Here is a 19,960-nt window from a genome sequence, read left to right on the forward strand (position 1 = left end):
AAGCATGGTTGTCCCCAGAACCTGCTGCTTCAGACGTTTATGAACCGGCTGCGCTGATTTTTATTGATGGCAGAGATTCTGTTGGCCATTTTTTGTTCCCAAGGAGAATGACCAGCGCGATCTTTCCTCTCTGATTCCTGTGCCTTTCTCCAGTGACTTTTGCCACTTCCAATGCACATTGGTTTTGTGATTAACCTGTTGTCAGCCAAAATAATTCTTGAATGGCTTGTGCTTCCAGGTACCCAGCATGTGCCTGAGAAAAACCCAGAGCGATTACATTGCTATCCAGGCCCTAGCAGGGAAAGGGTTTGGGAGAAGCTCGAATGTCTGCAGAGAGCATCCAGAGGTTCTCCCCAGATGTGCCGTGCAGACATGGCACCCATTGGCTCGAGAGTGATTGCATCATTCAGACTTCTTAAATAATCTGCTGAAAAGAAATGAGAACAACAACATTTAACCAAAACATAAGGAATAAATAGTTTTATGATACCCCCTGTATCTCAACCAATCAGTTTTCCTTTTTGCACTTTGTTCTCTGTTGGTTCTTCCCCTGGAGCCCAGAATTCCCCCAAGACACTGGTGCTGGGTCCTCGGGTCACATGGATGCCACATCCGCACTGCACATCTGGGGAAAACCTCCAGGTGTTCTCTGCAGACACCCAAGCTTCTCTGAAACCCTTTCCCTGCTAGGGCCCAGAAACCTCGACCTGCCCCTCTGGCTCTGCCCTGGTACAGTGCAAGCAATCGCACTCACACATTCACTAATTCACACACATTCACACCCACTACACACCCAGGTACATGCACACAATCACACACTCTCAAGGTGCTCCACAGACACACACACCTTATCCTATGTACTCTCCCCTGCTGTACACACACATGCTATCACATGCTCACTATCATACACACCCTCACACACTCACACAAACACAATCACAAATACGCACAAATAGGTGTGAACATTACAGAACAGCCAGACTCCGCCATGCGCCGTGTGCTCCATTACCAGATCTTACCGCCTAGCGGGCCCCTGACATGCCTTGCAGACTCAGAAACGTGTGCGGGATTCCAAGCGGGGTCACATTCCCTCCACTTCCCACAGCTCAGGTCGCCAGAGGATTTTGGCCCAGGTGGGGTCTTGGGTTTAGGCAATGCTGGATCTGTATCCTTTCTTCAGTGGGCAGCTGTGTCCTCTTGGGTCGTGTTCAGGACTCTCTCTGAGGACTCCATCATAAATGAAGATAATGCTGCTTCCACCCAGGTCTGTTGTAGAGACCCTAAGTAGAGTGTCACATGTCAAAGGCTTAGCACAGGACTTGTCATGGAGAAGAGTCAGTCACTGGAGGCTGTCATTCGAGAAAGAAGATAGGAGTGATTCTGAGAAAGATCTGAGACCAAGGGCAGCGGGGGAATGGTGTGGTCTGTCCTGGGCGAGCGGAATGGCAGGCAACCCGAACAGAATCTAAAAACACAAGTGACCAAACGCTCGTCTGCATCTTAATATCCCCAGGTTCTGACAATCGTAAGAAATGCCAATAATAAGGTACTTTTATCATGGCAGATTGTTCCGCTGCCCATCTTTAAAGGGTTATTGCTGATAAGTAACTGTACAGATGGTTCCTGACTTAGGATGTTTACACTTCACTCTATCATGGTGTGAGAGCGAGACACATTTAGTAGCAACCACACTGGGGATTGAGCCTAGCAAATTTCAAATTTTGCTCTTTTCCTGGGCTAATAATATGCAATACTACCCTCTGCTCTGAGCCTTTGATTATCCTGAATGCTCCCATTTTATGCACAGTAGGCCAATCTTATCCATAGAGAATGTGTTCCAAGATCTCCAGTGGACGCCCAAAACCACAGCTAGTACTGAATCTAGTGTGTACTATGTTTTTCCTATACAGACACACCTATTATAAAGTTTAATTTATAAATTAGGCACAGTAAGAGATTAATGAAAATTAACAATGAAACAGCACAATTATGTCAACATACTATAATAAAATCACCAGCATCAATACATGGGTGCTTTGGGACCATTATTAAGTAAAATACAGATAATTTGAATACAAGCACTGCAATACTGTGACAATCAATCTGGTAACCAAGACAGCTAGTAAGTGACTAACAGGCAGGTAGCATATACCAAGTGGATACACTGAAAAAAGGAATGATTCATGTCGTGGGTGGCACTAAGCCAAGTGGCAAAAAATCAGCATACTACTCACTACTCAGAAAAGTGCACAATTTAAAACTATGAATTGTTTACTTTTAGAATTTTCCATTTAATCTTTTCCGCCTAATAATTTTGGGCTTCAGTTGACTGCAGGTAGTTGCAACCACCCAAAACAAAAGAGGGGATGAATGCATTAAGGAACAATGCCAGGGTTTGCCAGCTCTAAAGCTGGTGATCATCTCGAGGTCATAAAGGTTTTCCTTTCTGCGGTCCAACAGTTTGGTCTCACTGCTGTTTTTCTGATTTGGGTAGAAAGTCATGGGAATTTGCAAGTTATGGGAAGGCAGAGTTTACATTTGGAAATTATTTTCTTTCATGTTCTAAGTTTGGAGCTTAAGCATCATTGATTTGGGGATACGAAGATCCAGCCACCAACCAAAGTCCTAATGTGTATTGCTGACACCCTTCTGGAAGGCTCTGGTGGGAACTTTCACGCTGTGCTGAATGCAACCCATAGTGAGCAAACCATTCTACACATTGATTCCACGGATCAGGTGTTCATCCTTTCTTTGTGGGATGCCCGTTGATGTTTTCTAAGCTACTGTCTTCCTTATTTTAAAAAGTGCTGGTCGCAACCCACTAACTTGATCTCAAACTCATCAGTGGGCTTTCTATCACGGTTTGGAAAACATTGACTTTAAGTGCAGGGGACCTGGAATCAGCTGGCCTTCAGTCCAGGAGGGTAAAGCGGAAGGGAACACGAGTTCATGAGGGAACTCAGGGCAGGATGGTTGTTAGTCGTCTTCCCTCTGGGCATGGTCTCCCTCCCTTTGCCACCACTATGCCAGAACAGCCCGGTATAACAGCCCGGGACAACCTCAGCAGCTCCCGTCTGCTCTGTGGAAAGTAGGAAAAAAATTAAAATAAAGTTAAAAAAAAGCAGAGCAGAGGGTGTTAAGACTATTTTTGTTTTTTTGGTTTTTTTTATTTATAAAATATTGCAGTGGGGATTAACCACATATGCAAGTAAATTACCATGATCCCCTGTATGTTTTACTTGGCTTTGATTTTGCAAAGTTTACAGTAAGTGACAGACTGGGAGATTTTCAAACGCAGAAGTCACTAGTTAGTGTCCAGAATATGTGAATCATGCCTCCAAACAACTTCTGCATCTCCGACACTGTGCAAAGGAGGTGTTCATGCTCCCGTGGCTGTTTTGAGTGTTAAATTTATTAATACACCTGAAGCCCTTAGAACAGGCCCCAGTGGAAAGGGTGTGTTTAATGACTACTAGTCATTATTCTTTTTAAGATAAAGATATTATTAAGTTAGTATAATTTTTATAGCATACAAATCATGCATTTTTAAAGGCACAGTTTGATGATCTTTAGTGTATTTGCTGAGTTTTGCTTCCATGACCACAGTCCAGCTGCAGAACATTCCACCATCTCGAAAAGCTTCCTGTGTCTATTTTCTATCACTCCTTGATGATATCCCTGGTCTCAGGAAAACACTAATCTACATTCTTCTCCTAAAGACTTCCCTTTCTGAATATAGTATATATAGTCATGTGCCACATAATTACGTGTCCACAGTGACTGGTCACCTTTGTGGTCCCATAAGCTTATAAGGGATCTGGACAATTCCCATCAACCAGTGTTTTTACTGTGCCTCTTCTATGTGTAGCTGTGGTTAGGTGCACACAAACTCATCATTGTGTTGTGATTGCCTGTAGGTTCTGGGCCTAAGAGCAATAGTCTCTTCCAGGTAGCGTAGGTGTGTAGCCATCTAGTTATGTGTCAGTGACTGTGATGTTCACCCAGTGACCAAATTCCCTCGTGACACATTTCTCAGAACTTATTCCCATTGTCCAGTGACACATGATGACTGTCCCCTTTTAACTGTGGGGAATATGTTCCAAGACCCCCCAGGAGATGCCTGATATATACATACATACCTATGATAAAGTTTAACTTATAAACGAGGCACAATCAGAGTTTAACAACACAATAATAAAATAATAATAACAATTACTGTGATAAAAGTTATGGGAATGTAGTCAATCTTTCTGGAATTTTCCATTTGCTACTTTCAGCCTGTGGTTGACTGTGGGTAAGTGAAAACCTACAAAGCAGGAGCTCAGATGATATGGGAACAATGGTAAATGGAACCCTCTGATACATAGTCTTTTGTGTCTGGAGTGTTAGCAGGTATTTTTAAAATAAAATCATTATTAAAACCTTTTACTAATTGAATGATTGGGGGATACACTCTTAAAAATTAAACTGTTTTCTTCAGCAGTGCCTTTATAATGTCACCATATGACATTCAAAGAAAGATTCTGTTATGGCAAACAGATAAGCAAACTTTGCCCACCTCCTTCTGAACAGCACACATTGCTCAGCTCAGGGTAGCCCCGTGGGGTCCTTGTTCCTGGATTATTGGACATGAGGCAACGTCTCACTTCCACAAAGAGGGATTCTTTACAGACTCAGCACCTTGTTTTGGCCCGATTTCCTAGCAAAATAATAATAGTAATAAGAGTTTGCTTTTGTATCATCTGCTTGTCTTCATCTCTGGGGAAGCTGCTGCCTAGCTGGTGCTGGTGGCGAGGTTTACCTGGGTGCATCTCCCAGGTCACTCCCAGTCTTTTGCTGGGTCCACATTTAAAGGGCCCCTGCAGTCAGGAATCCATGAGATCCAGTGGGGAGAGAGAAGCTCCCAGCAGGCCAGGCCTAAGCCAGCTCTGCTCCCTTCACCCTGGTCTCCTCTGCGCCTCGGTGTCCTTCCTGGGGTCTTGGTGCTGTCAGCAGGTCACTTCCCACTGCTTCCTGAAGAGGACTGTTTTCCAGGGCCACAGACGCCCTGGAGCGCAGCTCTGGGGCACCGGCAGCCAGGACCGGGACGGGGCTCACCCTTCCTTCCGAGGGAAGCTGATGGTGCCGCTGCTTTCGCTTCTACCGCAGATGAACTGAAAAACGCAACCGTGTGCGAAGACCAGGAGCTGAGGCTGCACTGCCACCAGTCCAAGTTCCTCAACATCTACTCCGCCAGCTACGGCAGGAGGGCCCAGGAGAGGGACGCCTGCGCCTCGGACGCCCAGCGCCTGCCCCCCTTCGGTACGTGCTTGTTTGCTTAGTGAGGTGCCGTCTGAGTGGACTAAAGTCCTGGGTCCCCTGGGAACGAAGCCACTCCAGGGGTCAGTATCCGGATCAGAGGGAAAGTCGAGGGTAGGAGGACCTGCCTCCTGGCGTTGGGCCTTTTTCTGCCCCACTCTCCTTAATCTGCCCGTTGTTCATTCATTCCACAATGAGTAGTTATGGAGCACCTGCTGTATGCAGAGCCCTGTCTGAGCCCTGGGGCGGCATCAGTGACCAGCACAGTCTATACAGCGATGATCTGACCTCCCAGCAGTGGACAGGGAGGCATGAGAAAACAGAAAAGAAAGGAACAAGGACGGTCGCCTTCACGTCTGAGTTCTGCTTCTGATGATTCGTCCCAGAGGATTGAAATCAAGTTTGGAAACATTTGGGGGCAAGCTTTACCTAAACTGAACACGGACAAACTTCCTCCCCGCCTTATTATTATTCTCTAAACAATAGTGCGCCACATATTGACCTAGTTTGTACATCGCACTAGGTGTTCATCATGCGGAGATGATGTAGAGCGCACGAGAAGCCGTGCGGAGGTGGTGTGCAAACACCGCGCCGTTCTGTCTAAGGGACTTGCGCATGCGTGCAGTGTGGCATCTGCAGGGGACCCTGGAACCCAGGCCCCCGACACTGAGGGACGATGTTATGTCCTACGTCAGGTGCAGATAAGTCTAAGGAGGAACTCACACCAGGGAGTGGAGGCGGAGGAGCGGGGCGAGCTGCGGAGAGGTGAGATTAATGGAGCAAGGCGCGCGTTGGGCAGAGACTTGGAGGAGACGAGGGAAGGACCCTGCAGACACTTGGAAAGGAGTGTCCAGGGAGAGAGGGGAGCCAGTTCAAGGCCTGGAGGCTGGATGGTATCTAGAGTGCTCAGTGTCACTTAGTGCTCTGCAGTCTGGAGCTGAGATGAGCCCAGTGTAGTCTGACAGCCCCACCCATCGGAGTCACTCTGTGCTATTAGTCAGGGGTCTCCAGAGAAATGGAACCAATGAAATCGTGTGTGTGAGTGTGCACGTGTGTGTGTGCACACGTGGAAAAAGAGAAAGAGATCGTTAGCTGGCAAGTCTGAAATCTGCAGGACAGTTTGGCAGGCTGGAGAGTCATGGGATTGTTGATGCTGAGATCTTGAGTTCAAATTCTGCAGAGAGCAGGCTGCAAACTCAGGCAGAATTTCTCTCCTGCAGCCTTGAGAATTCCTTGTTAGAGAAACTTGTCTTTGTCCTTAAGGCTTTCAACTGATTACGTGAGGCCCACCCACAGTGCGGAGGGCAATCTATCTTACTGCAAGTCTATTGATTTAAATGTCAGTATCATCTTAAAAAATACCTTTACAGTAGCATCTACACTGATTTCTGATTCAGTAACTGGATATTGAAGCTTGGTCCATGGAAGCATAAAATTAACCATCAAATTCCATCCTGTAACAGTGAAAAAGCTTGATGTCTCTCTACTACATTACCAGTGAGAGCAGGCCTGGCCACGAGACAGCCCAAGCAGTCACACTTATTGATCAACTTCAAAAATGAGCTCCTCGATATATTAAATTATTACAATTTATTCATGAATGGCATGTGAAATTAAAAATTAATTGTAAGAATAAATTTTTGTCTAAGAAGAACCTTGGACCTAAAAAAGAAAAAAAAAAAAAAAAAAAAGGAATTGATCTGACCGACTGTATGGGTGAACTTGCAGGTGACTTGGGAGAGAACCAGATCACCAGGATCACGGGCCACCAAAGGGCTCGTGATGGTGTGGCACAGTCAGGGTTCGTGAGCTGACATTTACTCCCCACTGGAAGTATTGGGAGGGGGAACCCTGATCTGACTCTGGTGCCTAAGGAGGCCCTTGAGGAGGTGATTAGGATCGGATAAGGCCACCCCAGGGGAGTTCCCCTGACAGAATATTGGTGACTTTAAAAGAAGAGAGAGTCCAGGAGAGACTCTGCTGTCTTTCCTGCTCTCTGTCTGTCGCCTTGTCATGCTCTGCTCTGCCTCAGGACTCTGCCAGTGAAAGGGCTTCACCAAGCCAGGTAGGGTAGCACGTGCCTGGTATCCCAGCTGCTCAGGAGGCCGAAGCAGGAGGATCATAAGTTTGAGGCCAGCCTCAACAATTTACTAAGACTCTGTCTCAGAATAAAATTTAAGAAAGGGCTTGAGGTGTAGTTCAGTGGTAGAATGCTTGCCCAGCATGTGCAAGTCCCTAGGTTCTATCTCCAGTACCACACACATGGAAAGAAGGCCATCACCAGATGTGGGTCCTTGACCTAGAAGCAGAACCTCTTTCCTTTATAATGTTACCCAGCTCATGTGTTTGATTATAGTAAAAGCACACAAACTGATACAGAAAATTGGTACTAGGAATGTGGGGTCATTACCATAACTATACCTGAAAATGTAGAAGTGACTTTGGAGTCACTTGGGCAGAGATTGGAAGTTTGAAGGAGCAGGCTAGACAGGGACTCCTGTATGGAGAGCATTGTTGGAGTGTCTGGTGAGGATCAGGAGAAGAGACCAGGGAATTAGTCTAAGATGGAAGCAAGGATCCTCTTGGAGACTAAAGAAAAGGTCACCCTTGTTATGATGGAGCAAAGACCCTGACTGCATGGTGTCCAAGCCCGAAGACTTTGTGAAACTTAAAGGTGACAGGCTAGTTTACTTGGCAGAGGTGATGTCAAAAAGCACAGGCATTTACATGCACTGCAGCCTGGGCCTCATGGGCTGCTTTCAGTCAGATTGACTGTGAGACTCAAGAGCAAAAGGAAACAGGATGGAAAGGTTTGAAAAACCCCCAGCTTGGCCAAGGAAGGAGCTGAGAAAAGCAGGGAAGGTTTGTGACCAAGAAACCACTTGCAGAGATTAGTGTGGATGAAACGAGTCAGGGGCTTTGCATCAGAACAGGAAACAGGACCCCGGGTCCTCCGGAGAGGCTGCCCCTCCCCTTGCAGACCCAGAGCCCTTCCAGGGCAGGAAAGGGGCTCAGGACACCCTCCAGGGGCACAGTGCAAGACCTGCCCTGTCCTGGTATCTGGGAAGCAGGTGACTTGTTTTTATCGACAGGCTTACAGCTGCGAGGAGTTTGCCTCGAGTCTCAGATGAGACTTTGGACTTTTGAAATAATGCTGGAATAAGTTAACCCTGTGAGACTGGAGACGGGATGATTGTAACTTACATTATGAAGACATGACGTTTAGAGGGCCCGGGCAGGATGCTATGGCTCGGCGGTGCACGCCTGTGATTCCAACTACTTGGGAGGCTGAGGCAGGAGGATCACATGTTTGAGATCAGTCTGGGCAACTCTGTGAGTCCCTGTCTCAAAATAAAAAACAAAAGGGTCTGGGAATGTAGCTTAGTGATAAAGTGTCCCTGGGTTCAATCCCCAGTACTATTTTAAAAAAAAGTGGGGATTTGGGAGGGGATTAGTTTTAGGTAAGGTCATCCCAATGGCCTCATGGAGTCTCTGTGATTGAATACTGGTGATGTTAAAAGAAGAAAGTGAAAGATCAGAAGAGACACACACGTATACTCTTCTCATCTCTTGCCTTTAATGCCGTGAGCTGCCTCAGGACTGTCAGAAAAGGTTATCACCAGATGTGGGCCCTTGACCTTGAACAAGAACTGTGAGCCTCATAAACCTCTTTTCTTTATAATGTTATCCAGCTTCAGGTCACTTTGTTATAGTAACCGAAAATGGACTAATGTATAGGCCCATACCCAGCGTCGGGGGAAAGCTGCTCTGTTGAGGATGGAGGAGAGCTGTTAAAGGGCAGCTCTGGCAGACCCCAGAGGCAGGCTGGCATGGGCATCCAGCTGCTCTTAAGTAGATCTGGGTGATAGGGCTCCTGTCTTCACAGCTGTGACTGCTAACCAGGCAGAGAGGTATTTGTGAGGGGGCTTTCTATTGGCTGCTAATGTCACCCTCCTCTACTCCATTCCCCAAGCGACCTGTGAGTTCCTGAAACTCCATCCTCCCTCTCAACAAACTACAGCTTCTTGCTGCTCTGTCTGCCTTCTCCCTGCTACTGTCTTAGGGGAGGGACCATTGCCTGGGCCATTGTCGGAGTCTCCCTGCTCCTGGGCTTGCCTGTCTCCCCAGGGAGGCCAGAGGCATTCTGCTAGGTAACTGTCGCTGCCCTTCCTGGCACCTGCATGGCTCCCTGCAGGGTCCGGGTTCCTTGGCTGAATAAGAAGCTCTCCCATCTAACCCCTTTCTGCAGAACACGACTTCATTCTTTTTTATTATTCAGCAAGTTTCCTAAAGGGGATTCATGGGGTTTTGCAGGGCACCACGGGCTGCTGCTTCTGTGTGCATTCTGCTCCCTCAACACCATATCAGAGAAGGGGAAGGGCACCCCATTTCTCAGGCTTCCTAGATCTTCCCTGGCTGCATGTGTTTGGGGAAGCAGCAGTAAGAGATCGTCTCAGCTGTTCTGAGAAAAGATCATTCAGGCGGAGTGCGGTGGTATATGCCAGTAATTCTAGTGGCTTGGGAGGCTGAGGCAGGAGGATCGTGAGTTCAAAGCCAGCCTCAGCAAAAGTGAGGCCCTAAGCAACTCAGTGAGACCCTGTCTTTAAGTAAAATACAAAACAGGGCTGGGGATGTGGCTCTGTAGTCGAGTGCCCCTGAGTTCAATCCCCAGTAGCCCCCCAAAAAGGAAAAAAGTCATTCAGCTGAGTAAGTAGATCGGTCAGCTCAATGATTTAAATTCAGTAGATTGCTGCCTATGTTCCTGGAAGTTGGATGGGGACTAGGTTTAAATAGTCAGATTAATCAGTCCAATAAACTATCACCAGGTACCATGTCCAAAAGAAAGACAGGTTTCCATGGAGATTGGCGGACTCCTCAGGTCAGCTGTCCATAGCCTCCTGGACGGGGGAGGGTCTGTGAGTGGAGTCTGCATGTCTTGCCAGCCGTTCAGGACAGACAGCTTGAGCTTGGCAGGAGGACCTGTGCAGCCTCTCCCACCCGTGTGCCTCACCGTCGGGGCGTCCGTCTTTGTGCTTGGTGCACACGGGATGAGCAAGCTCTGCACGGCCTTTGTGAGCCACAGGCCAAACGCCAGAGCCCCTCTGTGCTCTTCCGTGTGAAGGGGCCCAGAGAGGAAGCCAAGGGTGGCCTTTGAGGGTGCCCAGTGCATCCCAACTTGGCCTCGCGTGGAAACCTAGCTCCCTTCTCACCTCCTGGGTGGGCACATCTCAAGGTGTGCCGGGGTACCAGGCTGTGCCTGTGGGTGCATCTTCTTCATCTAACCAAATGCTAAGAAGCCATTCATTCCGTGGCCAGGTTAAACCACGGCTTAGATTTTAACGTGTGCTTGGCACGTAAAATCATCTCTGTATCCCTCCGGTATAAAGAGGCTTGATGTCACCCACCTGAAAAAGTACACTCTTTGAACCCCTGGCTCTAACCGGTGACCTATCCACAAGTCCTATAGTCCTGGGATGCCGGTGTCCCTGTAATCTTTACTCTTTGCTCCCAGCCCACTCTGGGCTTCTCTCCCTGCACCTTTAGGACTGCTGCCCTACAGTTAGCAGGCAGAGGGATGTCATTAAAGTAAGATAGATCTCACTGTCCCCTCTGTGAAGCGCTGTACGCTGCCCGTTGTAATTAGGATACCTGCGGTCCCTGCTGACATCTGCCACTCTGCCCCTTACCTCATGACTTCTGGAGCATCTCATGCTCATTCAGACCCCCGGGCCTTTGCACCAGCTCTTTCTTTGGCCTGGACTCTTCTCCTCCACACCTCTGTGTAGCTGGCTCAGTCTCACCATCCAGCAGTCTCCTGGAACTTCACCTGGGATCAGTGTCCCAGCACCTGCCCCTGCCGCCCTTCTCCGGTTCTCCCTGCTCGATTTTCTTCCTTGTGTGGAAACAGTCCACGTTATGTGCGTGTGGCCCATCTCCCCAGAAACGGAGCTCCACAGGACTGCGTCTCTGGAGTTCCCAGCAACTAGAGTGGCGCCTGGCACAGAACAGGTGCCCCTGTGAACCTGGAGACGTGCGGATGAACCAGAGTCCCTCCTCCGCATGCAGAGGCGCCCACACGCGGCTCCTACAGAGAGGGGGTCGGCTGACTGCGGGCTGCGAAGGTGGCCTGTTGTAGCTCCTCACCACTCCTGAGATGCTGGAAATCTGGGTTTTAAAAAAATGCGAAATGTTCCAGCTTTTAAAACACCGAGTGAGCCAAACAAAACATGCCTCCAGGCGACATCCGGGCCACAGGCTGCCAGTGTGTGTGTGTGTGATCTCTGCTCTGATTTCCCAGTTATTACCGCAGCTCAGTCGCCTGGCTTTGAAGAAGGGGAAAGGGCTATTTATCCTTCACCGGAGACCCTGGCATGGTTTGGTACACAGACTGGTTCTCATCAGAAGCCTCTAGAAGGGTGTTCTGCAGTTTGCATCCCGGAACATCTGGTTGGAGAGGGTTGATGTGCATGCTTTTCCTCTTGCATATAAATTAAGGTCTGGCAAACCCCATGTGCTTCAGACCCAGGGTGCCCTGCTGGAAAGGCACGTGATTAAGAAGCACCCAGTAGTCAGGGAACACTGGTTTTCACAACAGGGAAGTGTGTCTTTAAGACTCAGACATGGGGGAGAGAGCCTTTCTAGGCCTTTCTACAATATCATCATCATCATTATTTTCCTTCTGCACAAACACTGCAGTAACATTTAACAGAAATAACAAAAAGATCCGACTACACATTGTGTCCAAATGATAATGTTTCTAGTCTTCATTTCTTCAAAGTCCTACTGTGTCAGCATAGAAAAGTTTCACATCATGCTGATTTGTATTCTGCTTTTTTCTTTTTCCTTGGTCATGGGTGTTTTTCCAGGTGGCCAACAAGATCCTAAGTATGTCCATCACTCCCTGGCCATCTTGTTAAAGGGATACATTACACAACTTATTTAACCATTGTCCGGTGCCTGGATATTTTTGTTGTTTTGGACTTTCAACATATTCTAAATAATGCATAAGGACCTGGTGCTTGTAGCTTTTGCTTTCTCCTGGAATGTCTTCTTGGGAGAAATTCTCAGACATCTTCTACCCAACGAGGGCATAGGCGTGTTTTCTATTCTTCAAACGTATCAGCCAAAATCTTTTTCTACCAACTCGTATGTGTAAAGAGTAAGGCTCAACTGTGGCTTTGCAGCCATATGTATGATTTTCCTGAATGTTTCAATCTAAGAGGTGGAAGATGATCTGGCAACACTGTTTCCATTTGCCTTTCTTGGATTATGAATGACCTTGAACATTTCCCCACGTTTTTGAGATTCTCGTATTCCTATTTATACACATTGTTTCGGTAGCCTTTTTTTTTTTTTCCTGTTGGGACTTTGATTGATTGATTGATTGATTGATTTCACAAAGTTTTATCACCTCTTGGAAGAGTAGAGAGAGTAGCCCTTTCTATGCTTTTTCTGCAATAACAGTCCCACCCTCAGAGTCTATTATTTCTGAACTTGTAGTTTGGGTTTATTATGCAGAGTGGTTACTTTTTTCTATTCCGTGTGTGTTGTATGTAGAATGAATTTGAGAGGAAGGAACCGAGTGGCTGGGTAGAGGAACCCTGGTAGAAGTCAGGGTGTGTGCATGTGTGATCCCCAAGTTATGAATGAGATGCCATCATGTCCCCACAAGCACCTCCAGGCAGGAGGTACCCCTCGTACCTTTCCAAGGGGATGCATGCTCCCACTGGACATTTCTAAGAATCCAAGGGTCCTCACGCCTGCCTCAAAACAGCCTCTGAGCTGTGGTGCAGAGGGAGGAGGGCGGTGCCCCCATCCCCTGGGCATGACATTTAAGCATGCATGAGACAGTCCAGGTGTGGGGTGTAGGCATGAAGTGGTCACAAAGGGGCACACACCACAGCCTTGTCTGGAACAGAGCTTCCCAACCTTCTCCCATCATCCCACACATAGACGGTTATATTTGTGTGGCACAGCAGAGTAAAGGGTAAAGATACAGCTGCTCAAGACCAAAATCAGGGGCTGAGGATAGCCCGGGCACCTTCAGGGAAAACCCAGCACATGCTGCCAGTCCCTGTAGAGTCTGGAAGCTTTGCACCAAGGCTGCAGGTGGCCATGGGCACCAAGATTGCAGATACTAGGCTTCTCCTCAAGGTCCTCAGACTTACCTATTCTTCCCTCCGGGTCTCCCAGCTCATATCTCCCACCGGTCTCAGGGCATTACTGTGGTTTAGGATTTTGTTACTCCAGCAATCCGTTTCCAGGGATCAAAACATATTCATTTTCTATGACTGTGTAACAAAATAGTCCAAAATTAAATGGGTTAAAAGAAAACATGGCAGGGGCTGAGGATAGAGCTCAGTTGGTAGAGTGCTTGCCTTGTATGCACAAGGGTCCTGGGTTCAATTCCCAGCACCAAAAAAAAAAAAAAAAAAAAAATGGCAGCTGATTTCTCCCAAGAAGGTTATGCAGAAGAGCAATTAGAGATGCACACTGTCACCTTGTCCTTACTCTCCTGGGCACAGAGACAGCTCTTAGGGTTTGTGGGAAGAGGCTACACAGGGAATCACCTGGTAGGCTGTTTTGGGTTGCTTTGTGTTCTCTCCCTCCAAAATGCAGACACTAAAGCCCTAACCCCCCAGTGCCTCAGAATGTGGTCTTATTTGGGGATGGGGTCTTTAAAGAAGTGATTAAGGTAAAATGAGGTCATATGGATGGGCCCTAATCCAAGGTGACTTTGTCCTTCTAAGAGGAGATATGTACAGAGCAGTGGCCATGTGAAGACACAGGGAGAAGACAGCCATTGGCAAGCCAAGAAGAGAGGCCTCCAAGGAAACCAGCCCTGCTGGCACCTTGATCTTGAACTTCCCACCTCCAGACATACATTTCTGCTATTTAAGCCACTCGGTCTGTGGTATATGTTACAGCAGCTCTCACCAGCTAATGCAAAATTGATGACCATGCTTTTAAGTAAAAGGGAAGAAGTGGCAGGACAGACAGAGCAAGCCAGTGTGAGACCTTCTTCAGAAAGTGACACCTTACTCTCCTGAGGGATCTGTTAAGACATGGATCTGAGTTCTTCATCGGGACAGTGGCTCACCCAGGGACATTTATGAAAGGTCTTGGAGCAACTCGGATCCATCAGAACTTAGGCCTCATCTTGGGGAAGGGAAACTGAGAGGAAGGCATGAAAATATTGGCTCCTCATTGGTCCCCAGTGAATGCCAGCAGATGGCATTTTTAACACAAGGAGGCAGTGAGCCTTCCCAGAGAACCTGGTACGAGGCCCCGGGATTCAGAAAGTGCGCCTGGCTGGTGCACTATGGGGCGTCACTTCCTGCTGCAGTTAGGTTTTCTGGATGGGATCCAGGGATTCTGCTATTTCCTTAATAAGAGGACGGCCCGCGAAGGTGGGGCTCAGGTTGTCCCAAGGCCAAGTGTGGGCAGGTCTGGACTTTTCAGCCAAAGATCAGGGGTGCCAGAAGTTCCCACTGCCAAGACAGGGCCACTTAAGAGCAGCCAGCCCAATTATCTAAATAAACACAGGCTGTACAGAGCGATTAACTTCAGTTTCAGTGTTTAACAATTGCCAAAAGTCAAAACTGAAATGGTTGAATACCTTGTTATCACACGTACTGAGGGTGGAGAGGAGTCTGCCAGCTAGGCAGAGCGCAAAGAAAAGCAGCGTGGGAGGGAAAGAACCACCGTAAAACAACAGCAAAACCCTCAAATGGTGCCGAGCTCAGGGTCAACAAGGACGTGGTCAACCTGAGTCACACCTGAATCACCTTGCGCCCTTTCCTGAAACCACACGTGGGTTCTTTCATTGAGATAAGTTCTTTCACTCCCACGCAAACATGTCCACTATACCGACCGCCCCAAGACCTCCCATCAGCTATTTCCGGGGAGTCTTGTTTTCTTTCCCCCACTGTGGATTGAACCCAGGGCACTTTCCCACTGAGCCACATCCCCGGCCCTTTTGATTTTTGTTTTGAGACATGGTCTTGCTGTGTTGCTTAGGGCCTTGCTAAGTTGCTGAGACTGGCCTCAAAACTTGCAATCCTCTCGCCTCAGCCTCTCAAGTGTAAAGAATAGGGTCTGGCACATTTGTCCATAAAGCTCTACGCAAGCACAACATCTCTAGGACTCTCGTACAATTCTGGCAGCAAAACATACTGGAGCCAGTTTTCTGGATAATAGTTTGGCAGTCTGTGTCCCAAGTCTTAATGTTTTTAATACCCTCTGACAAAGCAATCCAACACCAAGAATTCCTACGGAAGCTGCCATGCTTGTGCTTTGTGGATGCTGGCCCATCCACAAAACGAAAAGCTCGTGCAGCTCTTTAAAAGAATGCATACGTTAAAATGTTTACAAATTTATTACTACGTGGGAAGGAGTCGAATTCATGGTCATATGCATGCACTGCTGGTGATGGGGAGGGACTTGCACACAGAAAAGGGAGGCATGTTCTTTAAAGGTCAATTTCTTTTCTTGATAGTGGAATTTATTGGGGATTTTTTGGCTTATCTGTGCTTTTTAATATGGACATGTATTTATTTTGTAACAGAAAAAAGGGAAACAACAAGAATTACGTTTGAAAACATTGACCTTTTAAGATAATGTCCGTGATTCCCACACAGGCAGCTTGTCCAGGAACCCCGCACTGCAGGGCAAATCCCTTGAGAGACCCCGTCTGGTGGAGGAGGGACTCTGGGCTGCCTTACGCTCCAGGACTGCAGTTGAGTTTATTTGAGGAGAAACAGAATCTTTTGTTTGTCCCAACTGGTAAACGTCTCAGCCAAGAACCCCAAATAATAACGAGGCTCCTAAAGACAACAAAAACATCCTTAATCAACCCTGTGCGCCCACAAAGCTGTAAAAAAATAAACTTGAGGAACGTTGAGAGGATGTCTTTACTTCTCGAGAAACTTCTCATGGCTTCTGGGACAAGTTAAGTTATACAAAGTATAGTTTAATATAATATTTACAGAAAATGTTACACTTTTGAAAAAAATGCCTCCAAGACTCTTGCTACTCAAAAGTTGTCTTCTGTCCAGACCTGTCTCTTCTATTTTTTGAGAAAGTTCATTTTGTACTTTTTTATTTTAGAGCAATGTTAACTCACTAAAATGTGGAAAGTACCTTAAAATCAAAAGGGGTGAGAGGGAATATATATCGTTCCCTCTAACAGAAAATATCCTCTACAACCTTCTTTGTGAATCTCCTTCCATTTTTTTTTTTCTACATACAGGTTTTGGGCCTTAATATTTAGTTCTGCACAACATACCCTAGAAGCTTGTTTTTGCTTCACAGGACCAAAGAAGGCATGTAATTTAGACTTATCGGTTGTCAAAGTCCTGTAGGCTTTTTTCAAAAGTCCCACTTTCCTGAATGTGTTAGCATCTTTCTGTTACTATAACAAAATACCTGATATAATAAACTTATAAGGACAGAAGGTTTATTTGAGGTTTCAGAGGTTTCAGTGAATGCTTGGTTGGCAGGGCTCATTGCCAGCCAAGGTAGCACACGGTAGGGAGGACATGGAAGAGCAAAGCCGCCCACCTCATAGCCAGGGCACCAATGAGAGAGAGATTGAACCCAGGGCCTCAGGCATGCTAGGCAAGAGCTCTACCACAGAGCCCTACCCCCAGCCTTACGTGGGCTTTCGATTCTGCAGTCGCCTGGCAACCTCACGGGCACGCCCAGCATTGGGTGGGCAGCCGGGGAGTGCACACTGTCCTGCCCCAGGGCTCTCATCTTGCAGGACGTCCCACTCACACAGCAGAAGCATCACCACCTCAGTCCAAGGCCCCAGCTCCATTCAGCCTCCCTTTGCCTGGAGCCTCCCTCTCCGTGTTCTGGAACCCACCGCCCTGGCCCCTTGAGGAGATGATAACATCTCTCCGCTGTTCCTGGTCCGCAATGGTGCCCACACCCTCCTTCCAGCCCCACCTTTGCAAACAATCTATGAGACCTTAATTTGAGCCTTGGGTGGACCCCAATGATGCCCTTCCCTCTCTGCTGCTGCTGAGTGTCCCTTAGCCCAGATGCTTGGGACCAGCGGTGCTCTGCCTTGGATTCTACTCTTGGGATTTTGGAACATTTGCTTGTACATAATGAGATACCTTGGGAATGGAACCCAAGTCTGAACAAGGAATTCACTTCCGCTTCACAGAAAGCCTAGACACAAAGCCTGAAGGTAATTTATACAATATTTTTTAATAATTTTGCACCTAAAACAAAACTTCATGGTATGAAATCTTCCAGTGGTGGTCACGTTGGCATTCAATAAGTTCAAATTTTGAAGCATTTTGGATTTGGGGTTTTTGGATTATGGATGCTCAACCTGTAATAGAGGTAAACTTACTCTTCACAAGGGTGTACTTGACGTTTCTGGCACTTGGTAGAGACAGGCCCTTAAAACATTCTGTTTCAGCTTTATCAACTTCTTGACTTGCCTTGTGTACTCGTCACTCAGAAGGAACCACCGGAGTAGGTCTGGCAAGTTGCCTTCTTTAGACTGGGGTATTCTGAGCGGGCAGGGAAAGATGGATTCATTCCAAGCCCGGGGTAGCTGCTGAGAAGAGCTGATCCAGGGGCCACTCAAAAGAGCGACAGTTAAACCTCTTTCCTGGAGGCGGCTTTTCTCAGCCCAGATTCAAACTCACAGATCAGGGACTCCCTTTCCCCAAAAAACCCACATTCTAAAGCCAGATACATGGGATGTGTGTATTGGCTGATGGGCTAGGCTGTTTACTCCAGTCCACTCCTTCATTCATTAAATACCTATTTGTCAAGTGCCTGCTGTGTGACCAGCACCCCAATCATCAGGCACTGTGGAATTGTTCTTAACAGAATAGACGGAACCTTCATGAATATAGTCAAAGCCTTGCTTTTATAATAGCCCTCCCCACTGGTGGCGATATGTACACAGCCATCCCTCGGTATCTGCGGGGGATGGCTCAGGACCCCTCAGACCCTTGAATGAAGTGGCGTGGTGTTTGCATACCGACCATGCATGCCCTCTGTAAACCTGAGACCCTCTGAAGGTTACTTCCATTACCTAATAGAAGAACACACACCACTTCTTTCTTGCGGATTCAGCACAGTTCTCAGAGCACAACAAATTCAAGTTTTACTTTTAGGAACTTTCTGGAATTTAAAAAATATTTTCTATGTGTTGTTGTTTGAACTGAGGATATGAAACTTGCAGACACAGAGGACTGAAAAATATATATATATATACATATATACATATTTATACATATACATATATACACACATATATATTTAATTGCTTTTTCCTCAAGGTCATTGTCTTTCCAACTTTTTCGTGGTTAGCCATAGAGCTTTCTTTCAACTAGACTCCTTGACAACTCTCCATTTGACACAGAGATGAAAACGGAGCTTCCGTGAGACACATGCTCCTTCCCTTTACCTACACTATGCGGTCCCCAGGGTGCTTCCTTAGAATACTGGGGCTCCTTGGAATATAGTTTGATGCCAGCATCCTTGACAAAGGAGCTTCCATTTATTGATTGAGGGCCTGTACTAGCCTGTTCGACTCACATGCACCACCCTCTCTGTGGATCAGCCAGGTAGTTTACCTGAGCCATTACTTGCTTCTTTTTCTGACCCCTTTCTCTCAGTAGATGTATGGATTTATGATTTTAGCTTCAGACTGTTTTCTTTTGCTACAACAAAATACCACAGACTAGCTAATTTATAAAGAATAGAGGTTTATTTAGCTTACCATTCTGGAGGCCAGGAAGTCCGAGGACATGGTGCTGGCCTCTGGTGAGAGTCTTCTTGCTGTCATAACACAGTGAAGGGCATTGTGACAAGACAGAGCCATCATGCTAGCTGAGGTCTCTAAAGCCTTTAATGCCATCATGGGGGCCTTACCATGATGACCTCACCTAATCCTAATCACCCCCCAAAGGCCACACCTCCAAATACCATCAGCATATGCATTTGGGGAGTATGCAGCACATGAACTGTGAGGGACACGTTCAGTCACAGCACAGCCCCAACCGAGCTTCTGGCAGACACAGTGGCTTCCATAAGACCCACCGACCTAACTCATCACCACCCACAGCTCTGCATCTGCACAAGCAGCCAGCCCCATTGCATGTCCCCTGTCACCTGCAGTGCCTTTCCATGCCCACTCACCCACAGTGAGTGTCCCACTAGGGCCCCAGAGAGGGGAGGGTGTGAGGAGGAGGAGGAGGAGGAGGAGGAGGGAGCAGAAGCTTCCCACTGAGGCTCCTGGGACAGTGTTAGAGCCAGCCTCAGAGACAGGCAGCAGGAATCCAGGAAGGGAACCCGGGAGAGCCGGCAGGGTAGGTGGGGCAGCTGGAATGTCGGTGGGGACAGGGCCAGAGATGCATTTGGAGAAGTTCCTGGAAGTGGAGCCTGGGCGGTCATTACTGGAGGTCTTCTGGAGATGGGCCCCCACGGAGGGCTGTAATCCCGTGGTTCAACAGCACCATGGGAGAATCGCAGGCCAGAGGGAGCAGATGGGAGAGGAGAGCCCCGATCCGGGAGTGAGCTTGCTTTGGGTGGCGGCACTGCAGAGGGCTCTGGGATAGAGGAACTGGAGGCACGCTGGGTGGAGGGCACCCGGGAGCCACGGTCGGCGAGGAGGCCCTCAGCAAGAGTG

General features: G+C 47.6%; 1 protein-coding gene across 3 annotated transcripts in view; it reads left to right on the plus strand.

The window, feature by feature from the left end:
• Eva1c (eva-1 homolog C) overlaps nt 1–19,960 on the plus strand; it is a 78,638-nt gene that overhangs the window by 39,464 nt on the left and 19,214 nt on the right. For all 3 annotated transcript variants that reach the window (XM_047563895.1, XM_047563894.1, XM_047563896.1), the window contains one exon: nt 5,149–5,301. In XM_047563895.1, the coding sequence (XP_047419851.1) occupies nt 5,149–5,301 (153 nt within the window). The remainder of the gene's footprint in view (nt 1–5,148; nt 5,302–19,960) is intronic.

This window comes from Sciurus carolinensis, chromosome 9 (assembly GCF_902686445.1).
Source record: "Sciurus carolinensis chromosome 9, mSciCar1.2, whole genome shotgun sequence".
Classification (NCBI taxonomy): domain Eukaryota; kingdom Metazoa; phylum Chordata; class Mammalia; order Rodentia; family Sciuridae; genus Sciurus; species Sciurus carolinensis.